The sequence below is a fragment of the Ranitomeya imitator genome, chromosome 10 (genome assembly GCF_032444005.1).
Source record: "Ranitomeya imitator isolate aRanImi1 chromosome 10, aRanImi1.pri, whole genome shotgun sequence".
Taxonomy (NCBI): domain Eukaryota; kingdom Metazoa; phylum Chordata; class Amphibia; order Anura; family Dendrobatidae; genus Ranitomeya; species Ranitomeya imitator.
In genome coordinates this window covers 135963998-135982757 of record NC_091291.1, presented here as the reverse complement: position 1 = coordinate 135982757, position 18760 = coordinate 135963998, and the positions used below count along the sequence as shown (strand labels likewise).

General features: G+C 43.6%; 1 protein-coding gene across 1 annotated transcript; it reads right to left on the bottom strand.

Moving 5' to 3' along the window:
* Positions 1 to 5733: 5733 nt before the first annotated feature.
* Positions 5734 to 11873, bottom strand: LOC138651853 (indolethylamine N-methyltransferase-like). Its single transcript, XM_069742404.1, has 3 exons — positions 11681 to 11873; positions 7318 to 7525; positions 5734 to 6440 (listed from the first exon to the last, which is right to left on the bottom strand). Exons 1-3 carry the CDS (start codon positions 11829 to 11831, stop codon positions 6017 to 6019), a joined length of 783 nt encoding a protein of 260 aa, XP_069598505.1. The 5' UTR covers positions 11832 to 11873; the 3' UTR covers positions 5734 to 6016.
* Between the last annotated feature and the right edge of the window lie 6887 nt (positions 11874 to 18760).

The window sequence follows — 18760 nt, the reverse complement described above, 5'->3', positions numbered from 1 at the left end:
GACACTGGGACCCTATCTGTGTGTGTGAGAGCGGAGTGACACTGGGACCCTATCTGTGTGTGTGAGAGCGGAGTGACACTGGGACCCTATCTGTGTGTGTGAGAGCGGAGTGACACTGGGACCCTATCTGTGTGTGTGAGAGCGGAGTGACACTGGGACCCTATCTGTGTGTGTGAGAGCGGAGTGACACTGGGACCCTATCTGTGTGTGTGAGAGCGGAGTGACACTGGGACCTTATCTGTGTGTGTGAGAGCGGAGTGACACTGGGACCCTATCTGTGTGTGTGAGAGCGGAGTGACACTGGGACCCTATCTGTGTGTGTGAGAGCGGAGTGACACTGGGACCCTATCTGTGTGTGTGAGAGCGGAGTGACACTGGGACCCTATCTGTGTGTGTGAGAGCGGAGTGACACTGGGACCCTATCTGTGTGTGTGAGAGCGGAGTGACACTGGGACCCTATCTGTGTGTGTGAGAGCGGAGTGACACTGGGACCCTATCTGTGTGTGTGAGAGCGGAGTGACACTGGGACCCTATCTGTGTGTGTGAGAGCGGAGTGACACTGGGACCCTATCTGTGTGTGTGAGAGCGGAGTGACACTGGGACCCTATCTGTGTGTGTGAGAGCGGAGTGACACTGGGACCCTATCTGTGTGTGTGAGAGCGGAGTGACACTGGGACCCTATCTGTGTGTGTGAGAGCGGAGTGACACTGGGACCCTATCTGTGTGTGTGAGAGCGGAGTGACACTGGGACCCTATCTGTGTGTGTGAGAGCGGAGTGACACTGGGACCCTATCTGTGTGTGTGAGAGCGGAGTGACACTGGGACCCTATCTGTGTGTGTGAGAGCGGAGTGACACTGGGACCCTATCTGTGTGTGTGAGAGCGGAGTGACACTGGGACCCTATCTGTGTGTGTGAGAGCGGAGTGACACTGGGACCCTATCTGTGTGTGTGAGAGCGGAGTGACACTGGGACCCTATCTGTGTGTGTGAGAGCGGAGTGACACTGGGACCCTATCTGTGTGTGTGAGAGCGGAGTGACACTGGGACCCTATCTGTGTGTGTGAGAGCGGAGTGACACTGGGACCCTATCTGTGTGTGTGAGAGCGGAGTGACACTGGGACCCTATCTGTGTGTGTGAGAGCGGAGTGACACTGGGACCCTATCTGTGTGTGTGAGAGCGGAGTGACACTGGGACCCTATCTGTGTGTGTGAGAGCGGAGTGACACTGGGACCTTATCTGTGTGTGTGAGAGCGGAGTGACACTGGGACCCTATCTGTGTGTGTGAGAGCGGAGTGACACTGGGACCCTATCTGTGTGTGTGAGAGCGGAGTGACACTGGGACCCTATCTGTGTGTGTGAGAGCGGAGTGACACTGGGACCCTATCTGTGTGTGTGAGAGCGGAGTGACACTGGGACCCTATCTGTGTGTGTGAGAGCGGAGTGACACTGGGACCCTATCTGTGTGTGCGATCTGCAGTGAAATGCAACTGGAACGGTGAGGGATCTGACAGTGATGCAGATGTCTGTATAAGAGCCTATTCACCGTTGGCACTTGCCAGCTGTAATTGCTTAAAGGGAACCTGTCACCTGAATTTGGCGGGACTGGTTTTGGGTCATATGGGCGGGGTTTTCGGGTGTTTGATTCACCCTTTCCTTACCCGCTGGCTGCATGCTGGCTGCAATATTGGATTGAAGTTCATTCTCTGTCCTCCATAGTACATGCCTGCACAAGGCAAGATTGCTTTGTGCAGGCGTGTACTATGGAGGACACAGAATGAACTTCAATCCAATATTGCAGCCAGCATGCAGCCAGCGGGTAAGGAAAGGGTGAATCAAACACCTGAAAACTCCGCCCATATGACCCAAAACCAGTCCCGCCAAATTTAGGTGACAGAGTCCCTTTAAGGTCTGGTGAGTGCAATTTTTTGAGGGGTGTCTGCTTTTTTAATTAGGGTCTTGTTGTATTCTTTAACTTTTTTAGCTGCCTGGGCACTTCCTCATTGAGCTGCAACAAGGGCTTATTTTTGGAGTAGGGCTTATATTTCAAGCCTACTTTAAAAAGACCGAAAATTGCTGATAGGGCTTATTTTCTGGGTAGGGCTTATTTTTGGGAAAACATGGTACTTCAGGACTTTTGCTGACATCACGCTCATGTGACCAGTCATGTGACTATGATGTCACCACAGGTCCTGCACTCTGTGGGAGTCGGAAGACTTGAAGAGGAGATAGACTGGTGGTAAGTCCTCTATAGTCTGTGTGTCTGCCTGTCTGTCTTTGTACCTATCTGTGTGTTTCTCTCTGCGTGGTTGAGGATAGAGTTTAAGAGCTCCTGGTGGTATATATTAGTGAAGATATCAGAATGTATGGGCTCCTGGTGGTATATAGGTAATGCAGGGTTTATGGACTATATTTTACAACAACTTCCAGTTGATTTATTGGATGAGAGTAACAGTCAGTGTTTGGACTTAGACTACAAGTTCCAGTGACTTTAAGCAAGGCTGCTGAGCAGAGCAGAGGTTGCACTTTAAGTGCGGGGCTGCAGATAAGTGCATAGTTAAACACAATATCATAGTTTGCGATAACTGTATAATTGTATTAGTTTCGGGAATTGTCTGTGTTTGTGGGTGGGTTAAAGCTTGTTTAAAAAAAAGGATCATGTGATTGATCCATGTGATCAAGTATCTATGATGTGTTTCTAGTATCTTGGTTGAGAGCAGTGGTGTAATGTTTTACTCTAAGCATATCGAATCACAGCATGTGATGCACGTCACATATCTAACCCCAGTTTATGATACAGCGAGCAGCACCAAATAACAGAATCGGAGCTGCCAGCTGTCCTCAGTGATGCTGTCCTCACAGAGGCGTTGCTGCAGGTTTAGCTCAGGGGTGAAACATCTAAGTGGGTCCTTAACTGGTAATCCTGATTACAACTGTGGTGGCACAGTAACAATAGTGACCATATAGTGGTAGATAGTAGTTAAGTATAAAGAACGGTCAACGGAGCGCTAGGAACTACAGGACACGGGTATATTTGATAAGACCAAAAAAAAACTCCACTTGATGAAGACGGGGTGCCGTAGCCACAATCAAGATGGCTACGGCATTACAGTGACTCACAGGCAATCCCCGCATGCTTATTGGCTGCCTAACAGGCACCAAAAGATGTCGGGTGGGGATTGGAGTTTGAACTTGAGCACCACCCATTGCTCGCTGAGTAATGAGTGCATCTAAGCACCGTGATACTTGAGTGATAATAGAGCACATTAACTTATCCCTAGTCTTGTATGAAAGATAAAAATTGAATGGGAGGGCTCATCTGGTACCTGCTAAGCAAAGTGGCTACAGCAAAGTCAGCCTGTGGAAGTCTTGTAAAAAAGCTTCACAGCCAAAATGCACAACAACCTTTATATCAAGCAAGAGATATCTGGTTGTGTATGATCAATAGCAGAGGAAGCAGTTAAGTATGGAAGAATGACATTTCCAACTTTGATTTGTCAATGGTAGCAATGGCTTCTTTTATGTTAGGGAGGAGAATCAGGCTGAGGGTCCCTCTTGTGTGTCTGGGCCGGAACTGTCTGGTCTGTCACCATTATGCCGGGGGGAAGAGATTTCTGACCGGAGCAGTTCAGGACACCTGACTGATGGGGGTGGGTCCGACATAAATAGCTGGGTGCGCGGGAAGATGGGGCTATTGGCGAGAACTAGCATCAGAGCACAGAGATGGTTGACTCCCTCTCGACTTACCCACACCAGCTATCTGGGCCTTCATGCTCAGCTAGCAATACCATCGCGACTAAAGCCCAGAGAGACCCCGCACCGTACAGTGACCAGTATGGACTTCAGAGCATTGATCCGCTCACCACCGCAGAGTCAATGCTCAGTGCTATCCCCACGATGCCCACTGAGTATCAGCCTGCTCCTGTGGCTGTGACTGCTGGACTCTATACTTCTTCTGCGGCCTTGTCTGCTGAACTGCTCGCTGCATCCGCTGTGGCGCGGACCTGTACCTCTACAACATGTTGTGCCCGTACCAGGAGACCATGTGACGAAGGACCCTGAGGACTCATCACCGTGAGGAGACAGTGCATCGCCTTTCTACAGGACCGGATTAGAGACTTCTCGCGCCACCGAGGGATCTTCCAGCCACCTCATACCAAGGCCCAGAGACTGATAAGTTGAACTCTTGTTACCTTTATTATAATACCCCGTTTTACCTATTACTGTTTTACATAAAATTCCTGTTAACCCTTGCTCTGCCTCCTGTTATATATTATATGGTACTAAATTACACAAATAGGTAAATAGGATATCTGTTGCCTTAAACTTGCTTTATTGTGTGCAATTGTAATGCTAAATATCTACCCCCTTCATGGAAAATATGAACATGGATGGATCATCAGTATTTTGCACCTTATAAATGACGTTTCATGTCACATAACTCTTTTTTTATAATAAAGAGAGAGAAACTATATTTTTATACACTTTTATTATGCACTAGACACAGATTAAGGATATTAAAGAGAACAGCATCTAAAAATATAACCTTATTCAGTGTCTGCGCTGCATTCCCTAAATCCTTATATAACCCCTGACTCTCCCTGCATTTCCTCGAAAAACCTTTTTAATGTCTCCTGCACTGTAGGCTAATCTTCTCGTCCAATAGGATTTGCTTCAGGCCTTTTTATCCCTCCCCCCAACTGCTGCGCGCTGTCCTTCTGTCTTGATTTACATGGGTGACACCTCTTGCGTTATCCAAATAGCTGGATAAAATCCCACACTTACGCAGAGATATTGCCGGCTCGCACATGCGCACTATGCTGTGCCCTACTGTGGGCAGAACCGAAAACACAGTACGCATGCGCACACCAATGGCAGCAAAATTCTTCCTGTACGCGAGTCGGAAAGACGTATGCCAGCGCATGCGCACTTCTGTTTTTCGGATTTGCCCACAGTTGGGCAGGTGTGAGCCGGCAATTTTTCTGCGTAAGCATGGGATTTCACCCAGCTATTTGGATGACACAGGAGGGCATCACCCATGTAAATAAAAGCAGGAGGATGGTGAGCACCAGCCGGGTGGAGGGATAGAGAGGCACAAAGCATCACCCATCGGACCGGACAGAGAAGATTAGCGTGGGAGACATTAAAAAGGTTTTCCAGGAGTAAAGAGGGAGAGTCAGGGGGGTTTATAAGAATTTAGGGAATGCAGCGTAGATGCTGAATAATGTGATATTTTTTGCTGCTATGTCACAAAACTGGTGGAAGGTTCCCTTTAATAGGATTTAAGATTTACGTATTAAATTTGACATGGAGACTCATCTTGAGTAGTGTTGAGCATTCCGATACTGCAAGTATCGGGTATCGGCCGATATTTGCTGTATCGGAATTCCGATACCGAGTTCCGATATTTTTGTGATATCGGAAATCGGTATCGGAGTATGCGGTGCGTATGGTTCCAAGGGTCTGGAGGAGAGGAAACTCTCCTTCAGGCCCTGGGATCCATATTAATGTAAAAAAATAAAGAATAAAAAAAAAATATGGCTATACTCTCCCCTCCGAAGAACCCTGGCTGTCACCGCTGCGAGCGTCCGCCTCCGTTCCTGAGAATGTAGTGAGTGAAGGACCTTCGATGACGTCGCGGTCAGGTGAGTGGTCACGTGACCGCGACGTCATCGAAGGTCCTTCACTCTCTACAATTCTCAGGAACGGAGGCGGATGCTTGCAGCGGTGACAGCCAGGGTCCTTCGGAGGGGTGAGTATAGCCATATTTTTTGTTTTTATTCTTTAGTTTTTACATTAATATGAATCCCAGGACCTGAAGGAGAGTTCCCTCTCCTTCAGACCCTGGGAACCATCGAGGATACATTCCGATATTTGTGTCCCATTGACTTGTATTGGTATCGGAACTCGGTATCGGCGAGATCCGATATTTTGCCGGTATCGGCCGATACCATCCGATACCGATACTTTCAAATATCGGAAGGTATCGCTCAACACTAATCTTGAGTCATCTCAGATCTACTTGTCTTTGTGAGCCGCAATGAATATGACGGCCTTATAGTCAACGAGGTCACTCACAACCGTTCTCTTCTTAACCTCACAGCGGTCAATAACAAAACCTTCTCCAACTAAAGCTTTCCTGGCAAAATCCTCATCATAACTGAAAGCATGGAATTTGTCTTTCCCAACTTTTAAGTATGTTACACCTAAAGCCCCAATTATTATGATGTGTCCTCCAGGTTTCAGCAATGAAGAAAGCTTCCTGAGATATCGGATGTAATCATCTTGGTTTTTGCAGATATATTCTAGAAGACCAAAACAGATGACACAATCTGCTGGTGGTAAGACGATAGGATCCATCATATTTTCTTTCTCAGGGTCACATTTCATGATATGTTGAAGGGCTGATCGCACTTTTCCTTCTTTATCCTGTAACAGATCACTGAAAGAAAAGGGAAAATGATGAAAGTGAATTTCCATCAGTCAACATTGAATAGAATGGCAGCGGTTAACGTTAGCGATGAGTGAGCATGCTCAGATAAAGTGTTTTCCGAGCATGCTCGGGTGCTAACTGAGTGTTTTCGGCGTGCTCGAAAAATAGTAGCTGCGGCTGCATATCTCGAGGCTGTTCAATAGCTGCAACACATGCATAGATTGCCTGTTTGTTAGTCAATCCATACATGTGTTGCAGCTGTAGAAAAGCCATGAGACATACAGCCTGGGCGACTCAAACCTATTTTTCGAGCACACCAAAACAGTCATTTAGCACACGAGCATGCTTGGATAACACCTTATCTGAGCACGCTCGCCCAACACTAGTTAGCGTTGGATCATTCAGTATTGGGGGAAAGACTTGAATCAACCAAGACTGAAGCACTAGGTTTTGTGCTTATAATTTATTGTATTTTCACATTTGTTTTTGGATAAAAATGTTTTATTCCATTCAAGTGCGTAGAGGTAGATATATGTTACATCTATTATATTAGATGCTGGTAAAACTTTTTTACTAAATAAAAAAGTGTAGCAAATCTCTTTTTCTGGTACTGTGTGCCACTGCAAAAAACAGTTATACCACTTTATGGCGAATCAGTGGAATACATTGGATATATACATCAGAGATGTGATTTGCATGATCCTAATTTATACCTCTATCTCAAATGTGATATGAACAGAGCCTTACTTTACTAGTGACAGCTACCATTTCATTTTGAACTGACTATGAATGTATAAAAAGGTAAACAAAAGATGCTGCTTTCATATCCGTTGTACTGTAAAAATAAGCTTACAGAACTTTGCTAATTTTAGGACATATACTTCACCTCTTTCCCGCTATATCTACATGAAGTTGTGTGGCATGGCTCCAATCAAATGCTCCTGTACGTTCGTCCACCCATCTTTTCACTTCCATGATGCATCTGTCGCTCATCTTTAGCACTATGATGTGCTTGAAAAACTCACAGGCTGCAAACAAATGATGAACTGTGGGACCAGAACTGAGGTCAATCAAGATGTCACCTTTAATATGACCTACAGGAAAGAAAAGTCTGAATATTAAAACATACATAAAGGTGATAAAGTCATAAAAACAGTCAAGGACCTCTTAATACTCCACTCTCACTATGAATTATTATTATTATTATTATTATTATACATTTTTATAGCGACATTTATTCCATAGAGCTTTACATGTGAAAAGGGGGGCAAATATAGATTATAGACTAAACTATAGACTAGGAGAGGGTAGAGCTGGTTGGGCGGAGGTTCAGTATGTTGAGGATCACTGCAGGCTGCAGGCTTGTCGGAAGAGGTGAGTCTTCAGGTTCCTTTTGAAGGTTTCTATGGTAGGCAAGAGTCTGATGTGTTGGGGTAGAGAGTTCCAGAGTATGGGGGAAGCACGGGAGAAGTCTTGGATGCGGTTATGAGAAGAAGTAATGAGAGGGGAGTATAGAAGGAGATCTTGAGGGGATCGGAGTTTGCGTGTACGTAAGTACCGGGACACCATGTCACAGATGTATGGAGGAGACAGGTTGTGGATGGCTTTGTATGTCATTGTAAGGGTTTTGATCTGGTGTCTCTGGGCAATATGAAGCCAGCGAAAGGGCTTGGCATAGGGGAGAGGCTGCGGAATAGCTGGCAGACAGGTAGATTAGTCAGGCAGCTGAGTGTAGGATGGATTGGAGTGGTGCCAGGGTGCTAGAGGGGAGGCCAGAGAGTAGGAGGTTGCGGTAGTCAAGGCGGGAGATGATAAGGGCATGCACTAGTGTTTTTGTCGTTTCGTTGTCAAGGAATCCAGGAGATATTTTTGAGTTTGAGATGGCAGGAGGAAGCAAGAGATTGGATATGTGGCTTGAAAGAGAGGGCAGAGTCGAGGATCACCCCGAGGCACCGAGCATGTAGGACTGGGGAAAGTGATCAGCCATTGACATTGATGGATAAGTCTGGTGGAGGGATAGAGTGAGATGGGGGAAAGATGATGAATTCTGTTTTGACCATGTTCAGTTTTAGAAAACGAGCAGAAAAGAAGGCCGAAATAGCAGACAGACTGTGGGATTTTGGTAAATAAGGAGGTGAGGTCAGGTTCGGATAGGTAGATCTGCGTGTCATCAGAGATGGTACTGCATACCTTGGGACTCTATGAGATGTCACATGGGGAAAGGAGACACTGAATGTTCAGTCTGTCAGATATGACGGGATCCAGGATAGGGCCAAGTCTGTGATGCCAAGAGATGAGAGGATCTGTAGCAGAAGGGAGTGGTCCACAGTGTCAAAGGCAGAAGACAGGTCCAGAAGAAGGAGGACAGAGTAGTGTGGCTTGCTCTTGGCAGCTAGTAGGTCATTAAATTATGTCTTTTACTGAAGATGTCCACAACTTTTACATTAAAATTTCTTAGGGTAGGGCATCAATATCTGATTGGCCAGGGTCCGGTACTTGGCACCCCTGCTGATTAGGTGTTATTGGTGACTTACCCAACAGCTGGAAGTACTTATTTGTGGAGCTTGGCAATCTACTTGTATTGGCCGGGGCTTGTTACTGCACATCCACCTCCTATTGAATTGAACAGGAGGCAGATGAGTAGTACCCAGCGGTGACCACTACAAGTAGATGGTCAAGCTCCGCAAGTAAGTACTTCTGGCGGCCACCACCAATGGCACCGATAACAGCTGATCAGCGGGGGTGCCAAGTTTCAGACCCCGGTCAATCAGACATTGATGCCCTATCTTAAGAATAGGGCATCAATGTAAAAATAGTGGACAACCTCTTCTTTAACTCTTCTTGGGAATATCAAAATATCAGAAAGAGATAAACAGTTGTGGCTGTAAATATTGGAACAGTTCATAAATAAGGAATGTGAAAGTTTTATTGTCCTCTGATTGGGATCTGGTTCTGTGTTGTGATGCCCCCACAAGGTCTGAATAGCAGAATTGGGCACTTGGAAGCAGATTTACCAGATTGTCTTGTTGTGATGAGAAAATCTTTCTAACAGTCCTGCTCATTACAGATCCTAAGCCGCCACCGTGTGACTACAGTAAATGGACGGCACCCATGTTAGTGGCTTTCAGTCTGTGCAGTGGATATAGGATGAATTTGCAGAAAGGGGTTAAAGTCAATGCATGAGGGTCCTGTTCCAATTTTTGTTTTGCCCATTCTGCAAATTCAGCGTGCCGATCTGGCATCAGTCGATCATCCCTTCAGCGGATATTAGCTACTCACAAATGGCACCCTTACAAAATCCAGCTGCTGCAGCATCTCAACGAAGATGACCCAGATCGGCACACTGAATTTGCAGAATGGGCAAAATAAAAATTGGAACATGACCCTTAGTTTGTACAGAACATTATGTTCAGTGATGAGGCAAACTTTTTGGGTGGGCCATTTATATGGATACACCTAAATAAAATGGGAATGGTGACAGTTTTCTTGCGTAGGGTGTCTTGCATTGAAACCTACTACAGTGACCCAGGCACTACGTTCACCAGAGATCAACACAATTTCTATCCGCTCCTCATAAGTTAACCTCTGTGACATGTCATTGGCTGTAAAAAAAAAAAAGAGAAACTTGTAAATAACTCATAAAAGAATAAAGTTACGGTAAAACCAAGCACACCATTGCTTTTCTTGTGAAATTCTCAATAAGTTTGATGTGTCACATGACCCTCTTCCCATTGAAAAAAATAAAGTTGGATCCGAAATGGCTGACTTCAAAATGGCCGCCATATTCACCACCCATCTTGAAAAGTTTTTCCCCTTCCATATACTAATGTGCCAGGAACAGGAAGTTGATATCACCAACCATTCCCATTTTATTTAGATGTATCCATATACATGGCCCACCCTGTACATCACATACTGTAGTATACACTGATACACTACTGTAAACACAGAGCACACTGAGACTCTGCTATGTACATCACATGGGATAAACTGAAATTGCTGTATACATCACATATTATACACTAAGACTGCTGTATACATCACATAGGATACACTGAAAATTCTGCATACATCGCATAGGATACACTGAGACTCTGCTGTATAAATCACCTAGGATACACTTAGACTCTGCTATATGCATGACATAGAATACACTGATAGTATACTGTATACATCGCATAGGATACACTGAAATTACTGTATACATCACATAGGATACACTGAGACTGCTGTATTTTCATGTGTATCATTGATTTAGAAAATAAAAATTAAAGTGACTGTTATTCTTTAAGTATGCAGTACTCATTCAAATCAATAGGATGTTTGTGTACTAGGCATTTTCAAGAAATGTTCTATACATTGTTCAAATACAAACTACATAGAATATTGACCTGCAGTGCAGATTTTCACTGTGGATTTTAAGGGGTGTCTGTTACCATGATTTTGCTACCTCATTTGAGGGCAGCATAAGGTAGAAAAAAGAGACCTTGATGCCAACTATATGTCACTTATTTTACTAGGTGCAGAAGTTGTGACACAATCCGTTTTTAGATGTAACAGAGCTCCTAAAGCTTCCCTCACCTACACCATGCTCTCTATGTACAATGTCTATTAACAGTAAGCGGCTTATCAGAGCAGGAGGCGTGGTCAGACAAGGGCTCATGTCCTCTGTAGTCCTGACAGTAAATATCTTCGGGTGATAAAAAATTGATTTTATGGAAACAATAGCATACAGCCTAATATGTGACACATTCCTGAAATCTGTCTCCACTGCTACTTTATGCTGTCCTTAGATTGCATAGCAAAAACCTGCTGACTGATTTCCTTTAATGCATAGGACAAACTCAAAGTAAATCTGTGTGAAAAAAACACAACAAAATCAACAGAAAGTGTATATGTAACACCTGAGTTTTTTTGGAGGATCAAAATGTAGATTTTCTTTAGCAGTTCATCAAAATCTGCATCTGAAAACTTGCACATGTTAATGTAGCAGCCAAATTTTTAATTCTTAAATGGTTATTTTATCATAATTAACATATTTTCTAAGGTACTGGAAGATACAGAGGGGAGAACACTGACTCTCTTTACTCCAGAGACCCTATATTCTTCATTGTAATAGATAGAGCTTTGCTATGCTAACTTTGGTTGATATGCCTGGGTCAGTCTGCTTTACCTCTTTGCCAAACCTCAATTATCCAAGTTTGTATCTTGTCAATGCTAATCGAACATAGAAACAATTCGATACATACCCTCTGTGAAAGTTTTGGTAAGATTTTCAATGGGAAATATCAAAGAATCCTCTGCAAAGACCATATCAGGTTTATCTGAAAAATATTTCTCCAGACTTTCTCTAGAATCAATGTCATGAACACCGTAGTGCTTATAGCTACTGGAATCCATTGTCTAATCTTGTATTACAGATGGTGTGACTATTTTTGCACTGGAGCTCGAGGTCTTTTTATAATTCTGAGGAATCAATTAAGAATGCGTGTTAGTTAGTATTACATTTAATTATCATATAATCATGAGTTCTTATGTTCCTTTAGGCTAAGTTCCCACAATGAGCATTTAGTGAGTTTTGGTGGTTCAGATTGTTTGCCGTATTTTGGCACCCATTAGCTAAAATATATTGACCTCATTTTGTATGACAACATGTAGCTTTAAAAAAAATCACCAAAAACTCATCAAGGGAACATAGCTTTACTAATGGAGATGGGATCATGTTCATTTGAGAGATTGTAGATGAGGTGTAGGTGGAAACACTGCTTGGTGCTAGAAAGAACCGTAACTGCCAATCGTGGTGGCTACATTATTTGTGATGAGTGAGTATACTTGTTGCTCGGGTTTTCCCGAGCACACTCAGGTGATCTCCGAGTAATTGTGACTGCTCGGAGATTTAGTTTTCCTTGCCGCAGCTGCATGATTTGCGAATGTTAGACAGCTTGATTACATGTGGGGATTCCCTAGCAACCAGGCCACCTCCACATGTTCTCAGGCTGGCTAGCAGCCGTAAATCATGCAACTGCGTCAACAAAAACTAATTCTCCGAGCAGTCACAAATACTCGCAGATCATATGAGCATGTTCGGGAAAACCCGAGCAACGAGTATACTCGCTCATCCCTATTCATTTTCTGTCTTGGTTGCAACAATACATTAGTACTGCTCAAAATTGGGATAAGACATGAAAGACTTGTACTGTCACTGTCCATATCTGCTGATCTATACAGTCTGTCAATTGTGCACTATACTTTTGAATTCAATATCAAGTCTAGAAAGCATCCCATGTTCTCCTCAATGTGAGATCATAAACAAACAGCCCTTTCATGAGAAATTATTATTTATTTATGCAGCACCATTGATTCCACTGTGCTGTATATGAGAAGGGGTTACATACAAAAAATAGATATCACTTATAGTAAACAAACTATCAATTATAGACTGGTACAAAGGAAAGAGGACACCGCCCTTGTGAGCTTACATTCTACAAGATGGTGGGGAAGAAGACAGTAGGTTGGGGGTTGCAGTAGCTCCGGTGGTGTTGAGGTGGCAGCGTAGTCATTGCAGGTTTTAGCTTTCTTGAAGAGATGGGTTTTCAGGTTCCATCTGAAGGATCTGAATATGTTAGTTAGATTAATGTGTTGGGGCACAGAATTACAGAGGATGGGTGATATTCGGAGATGATTGGGTGAGGAATAAATAAGTGTGGAGGAGAGAAGAAGGTCTTGGAAAGACCAGAGCTTATGTGAGGGAAGATAACAGGAGATTAGTTCGGAGATGTATGGAGGCGAAAGGTTATGGATGGCTTTGAAAAGGGGGGAAGTGGAGGAGTTGTGGAGAGCGAGATGAACTAGTTGGGCAGCAGACATAAGGACAGACTGGAGACATGCAAGTGTTAGTGGGTAGGCCACAGAGGATGATGCTGCAGTAGTTAAGGCTGGAGATGATGAGAGCATGCACAAACATTTTAGTAGAGTAAGGGTTGAGGAAAGGGTGGATTCTGGAAATATTTTTGAGCTGGAGGTGACAGGAGCTGGCAAGAGCTTGGATGTGCGGTTTGAAGGAAGGTTATGGGGTTAAATCATTGGTCTGATATACAAAGGGGTTGTGGTGGTTGAACAATAAAGACTTGCCTTGCATAATCGATCTAATTTTTCAAGTGTGTGGCAAAGTCCTCAGCAGAGATTAGGGAGGTCACAAGGGACAGTGTAGGGTGGAGGAGAGAGTTAAAAGTTTTGAATAACTGTTTGGGATTGTAGGATACGGAATATACAAGGGTTGTGAAGTAGGCCTGTTTAGCAAAGGTGAGGATTGATTTGAATGCGAGTGTTGCTTGTTTGAATGTGGTGAAGTCATGTTGCAAATTAGTTTTCTTCCAACACTGCTTCACTACTCTAGACACTTGCTGTGGGGAAACGGGGTGTCAATGGGCACCAAAGTCTGCTAGCCAAAACCGCATGGACCAGGATCGTACCTCCTAACGCCCGCTCTCTCATTAAATGTGGGCATAATAATACTTAGACAACACAGACAACACAGGATCAGGGTAAAACAGTGTGGCAATACTATATTGAACCACAACACACAATAGCAAACAGAACAGTCCCAGCAATTACCCCAAGATAGTGCACATTACTGGGTCCCACCATCCGCTGACTCACCAAGATAATGGCAGATGTTACGTCAGAGCTCCCAGGGTCACTATTCCACCTGTGATGCACACACAGAGAAGAGATATCGACAAGCATAGGGAGTAGGGAGATGACCGAGAACAGTCCATAGAGTCCATACAAGGTCCAAAGCCAGTTGACACAAAGGTCAGAGCTCTCAGGGTCACACTCCTGTGATACACACACAGAGAAGCGGTAAAGACAAGCATAGGGAGATGACCGAAAACAGTCCATAGAGTCCATGCAAAGTCCAAAGCCAGTTGACATGAGTCACAACCTGGCTTATCCGACTATCTCCATGAAACCACACAATCAGCAGGTCCCAAACCTGGCTTTCTCCAAACATATCCATTGTTCAGAGATGGTCACTGGATCAGAACTATGTCCTTCCAACTGGAGCTGAAAACCCATAGGTTGTTTCCTATTGAATCATAGATTCGTGTCTCTCGTGATGGTGCTATGATGATTTGGCTGCAGTCCTGTCTCTCGTCCGTTGGGTGGGTTGTGGAATGTCCGGCTGGTTGCTCCGTGTTACTTCAGATCTAATGATGATATCTCCGAGTCTTTTTATACCCCAGGCATGTAAGCTATTTTTAGAATTACCCAGTGTCCTTCAGTCCAACATCAAGGTAAAGCAAACAATGGTGATAAGATCAAGTAGCACTACTTGACCAGTCAATCTATTTGCACAGTATTTCCCTCTCTGCTTTTGAAGTCACCAAGCTGGTCCCAGAACATAATGCACAATTAGCATATCAGCAATCAGTAAACAAAGATAAACACACACTATGTACAAGTTACTACTACAGACTTAAGGTACCTTCACACATAACGATATCGTTAAGGATATCGTTGCAATGTCACACTTTTTGTGATGTAGCAACGATCCCGCTAACGATATCTTTATGTGTGACAGCGACCAACGATCTGGCCCCTGCTGGGAGATCGTTGGTCTTTGGGAATGATCAGGACCTTTTTTTGGCCGCTGATCACCCCGCTGTCATCGCTAGATCGGCATGTGTGACGCCGATCTAGCGATGTGTTCCCCTGCAACCAGGGTAAACATCGGGTTACTAAGCGCAGGGCTGCGCTTAGTAACCCGATATTTACCCTGGTTACCATTGTAAAAGTTAAAAAAAAACCACTACATACTCACATTCTGATGTCTGTCATGTCCCCCGGCGTTCACAGGGTTAAAACTGCTTTCGGCAAGAGCGCTGCTAATGCATGCGCTCCGGCCGAGAGCTTCCCTGCACCCCTTTCTTAACCCCTTTCTGCCTTTTCAACAGCTGACATGTGCGTGCAATGGGCACGAGTGGAATTATGATCCACCCGCACCCATTAACTAGTTAAATGCCGCTGTCAAACTCTGACAACAGCATTTAACAAGCACTGCCAGCCACACGGCCGGAAATACTCGCACCGCTGACCCCCCGTCACGTGATCGGGGGTCATTGCTGCATTGCCATCACAACCAGAGGTCTCCTCGAGACCGCTATGGTTGTTGATGGCAGATTGCTATGAGCGTCACCCAGGGGTCGGCGATCATAGCAAGCCTGTAATTCTGCTGTCCTATAGGTGATCTGTGCATCACCTCTATGTAGCAGAGGTGATCGAGTAGTGCATGCTTCTAGCCTTACATGGAGGCTATTGAAGCATGCCAAAATTACAAAAAAAATGAGTTTAAAAATATAATAAAAATAAAAAATATGTAAAAGTTCAAATCACCCCCCTTTGGCCCCAATAAAATAAAACAATAAAAAAATCAAACCTACACATATTTGGTATCACTGCGTTCAGAATCGCCCGATCCATCAACAAAAAAAGGATTAACCTGATCGCTAAATGGCATAGCAAGAAAAAAAATCAAAATGCCAAAATTACGTTTTTTTTTGTCTCCGCGACATTGCATTAAAATGTAATAACGGGCGATCAAAAGAACATATCTGCACCAATATAGTATCATTAAAATCGTCAGCTTGGCATGCAAAAAAATAAGCCCTCACACGACCCCAGATGATGAAAAATGGAGACCCTACCGTTATCGGAATATTGGGCAATTTTATTTTTTTTTTAGCAAATTTTGGAATTATTTTTACTACTTATATAAAAGAGAACCTAGACATGTTTGGTGTCTATGAAGTCGTAATCACCTGGAGAATCATAATGGCTGGTCAGTTTTAGCATTTACTGAACCTAGCAAAAAAGAAACAAAAAACAAGTGTGGGATTGCACTTTTTTTTTGCAATTTCACCGCACCTGGAATTTTTTTCCCGTTTTCAAGTACACGACATGGTAAAACCAATCATGTCGTTCAAAAGTACAACTTGTCCCGCAAACAATAAGCCCTCACATGGCCATATTAAAGGGCACCTGTCACCTGAATTTGGCGGGACCAGTTTTGGGTCATATGGGCGGAGTTTTCGGGTGTTTGATTCACCCTTTCCTTACCCGCTGGCTGCATGCTGGCCGCAATATTGGATTGAAGTTCATTCTCTGTCCTCCGTAGTACACGCCTGCGCAAGGCAATCTTGTCTTGTGCAAGCGTGTACTACGGAGGACAGAAAATGAACTTCAATCCAATATTTCGGCCAGCATGCAGCCAGCGGGTAAGGAAAGGGTGAATCAAACACCCAAAAACTCCGCCCATATGACCCAAAACTGGTCCCACCAAATTGAGGTGACAGGTTCCCTTTAACAGGCAAGGAATTGGACAGCATGTGACTTCAATATGAGTGTCTGAGCAAAGGGTCTGAATACTTATGACAATTTGATATTTCAGTTTTTATTTTTTATTGCATTTGCAAACATTACTACATTTCTGTTTTTTTTAGTCAAGACGGGGTGCAGAGTGTATATTCATTTAAAAAAAATAAACTTTTTGAATTTACCAAATGGCTGCAATGGAAGAAAGAGTGAAAAATTTAAAGGGGTCTGAATACTTTCCGTACCCACTGCAATCTATGTATTATTCATGGGCTACTACACTCATATTCTACTTTACTTCTGTTGAACAACGCATTTTTTTTACAGTATTTGTCCAATATTTTAATGTTTTCTCTCTATATTGCTAAACTAAGGAAAACAGCTGCATTCTGAAATACTATAATATTATGCTATAATATGCAAACATTGAATATATGAAATTGGATCCGCATAAATGCTATAGAAAATAAGCTAAAAATGAAGGTGCTTAGCACACAAAGTGGCCAATTTGTGAGAGCTGAACAGCCAGCAACAAGATGCAACTCTTTGTTGGGACCCTAACCTAATATGAGTCAAGGGTTTACCGCGACAGAGAAGACCACAGCATCTGATTTCTGCTACTCCTGCACTGATTATAAGCACTTAACCTTCATATTAAATTGAGTAAATTTCTTTTAGCAGTGCAGAGGTTATTCTGTTCAGTTCAGAGCTTCTAGAAGCTTTCCTGCGTTAAGGCTCCCAGCTGTGCACTGTTAGCCACTTCCATCTCCTACATAAACTGGGTCCTGGCTAGCACTCATTGTCAGAGTAGCTTATGCTGCACGGCTGGAGGTTGTTGGTTGTTATTTGTAGAAGGTGATTGGTGGATTTATCTGAGGCTATTGATAGGTTTTAAGTGTGTGATAATTCCCGTTCTTCTCCTACTTTGGTTTAACCCCATCCTCCACTCCCCAGTGTATTCCTCTGTTATATGTGAGAACATATTTGTATATTTGGTATTTTCCTTTATCCCTGTTGGTATTACCTTTGTAATCTGGTTGGTATATTACCTTACACTATTACTCCCCTCTTCCCTGGATGGGGAAAAGGTACAGACTAAGGGATGATTCAGGAGCTAAGGCAAGATATGTGGTCTCAGCGCCTTTAAAATCAGAAGTAATCTGAGGAACAGGGCGAGCTAGGGTACTCCCAGCATTAGAAACAGGCACGGAGCCCCTGGTCCAGCGACAGCCAACAACAGAGTCATGACAATGTGCTTCTCCTGGGCTAAAAGCTGACACACAGGAACCTTAGTTCACATGAGCCTTCTCTGACTGATACAATGATCTGCTTTATGCACAATACTGAAGGACATATTTTTGAGAATTTGCACAAATCGAATTGCAAATTCTGTTTCATTGGGGGTCCAGCGTATTTCAAATTTTATTCAATTTCAATTTGCAACAAATCAATTCACTAATTTCTACTAAATAGTAGATGTTAAAAATTAATGAAGAGACAAAATGTAATCATCTGATTCCTTGTGATGTTTTGTCAGTAGAATAAACAACGGTTTTGTTTAATGATCAAATAACAGCTCATGAGGATCAGAAGACCTGATAATCAACCAACAGCCAAGAGTACCTATAAAGTGCAAAGTCGCATAGAAATGAGTTGTACTTAACCCTTCACACCTTGTAGCATCACTTGTGTGATCATTTGCTTTTACTGATAATCTGTGACATTGGCTTGTATTCCAAAAATCTCCACTCCCAGCTGTTTTACTCTTGATGTGAGCAACAGCTATTAGAGATGAGCCAATATTTTTTTTTATATTATTTATTGTAATAGTGCCATTTGTCCCATGGCGCTTTACATGTGAGGAGGGGTATACATAATAAAAACAAGTACAATAATCTTGAAAAATACAAGTCATAACTGGTACAGGAGGAGAGGACCCTGCCCGCGAAAGCTCA

Bases quoted from the DNA above. Each gene is read 5' to 3' on its own strand.
- LOC138651853 (XM_069742404.1), bottom strand. From the start codon at position 11,831: ATGGATTCCAGTAGCTATAAGCACTACGGTGTTCATGACATTGATTCT. The intron at 7,526-11,680 runs GTATGTATCGAA...TCTTTCCTGTAG, and splicing joins TACCAAAACTTTCACAGAGG to GTCATATTAAAGGTGACATC. The intron at 6,441-7,317 runs GTGAAGTATATG...CTTTTCTTTCAG, and splicing joins GTAGATATAGCGGGAAAGAG to TGATCTGTTACAGGATAAAG.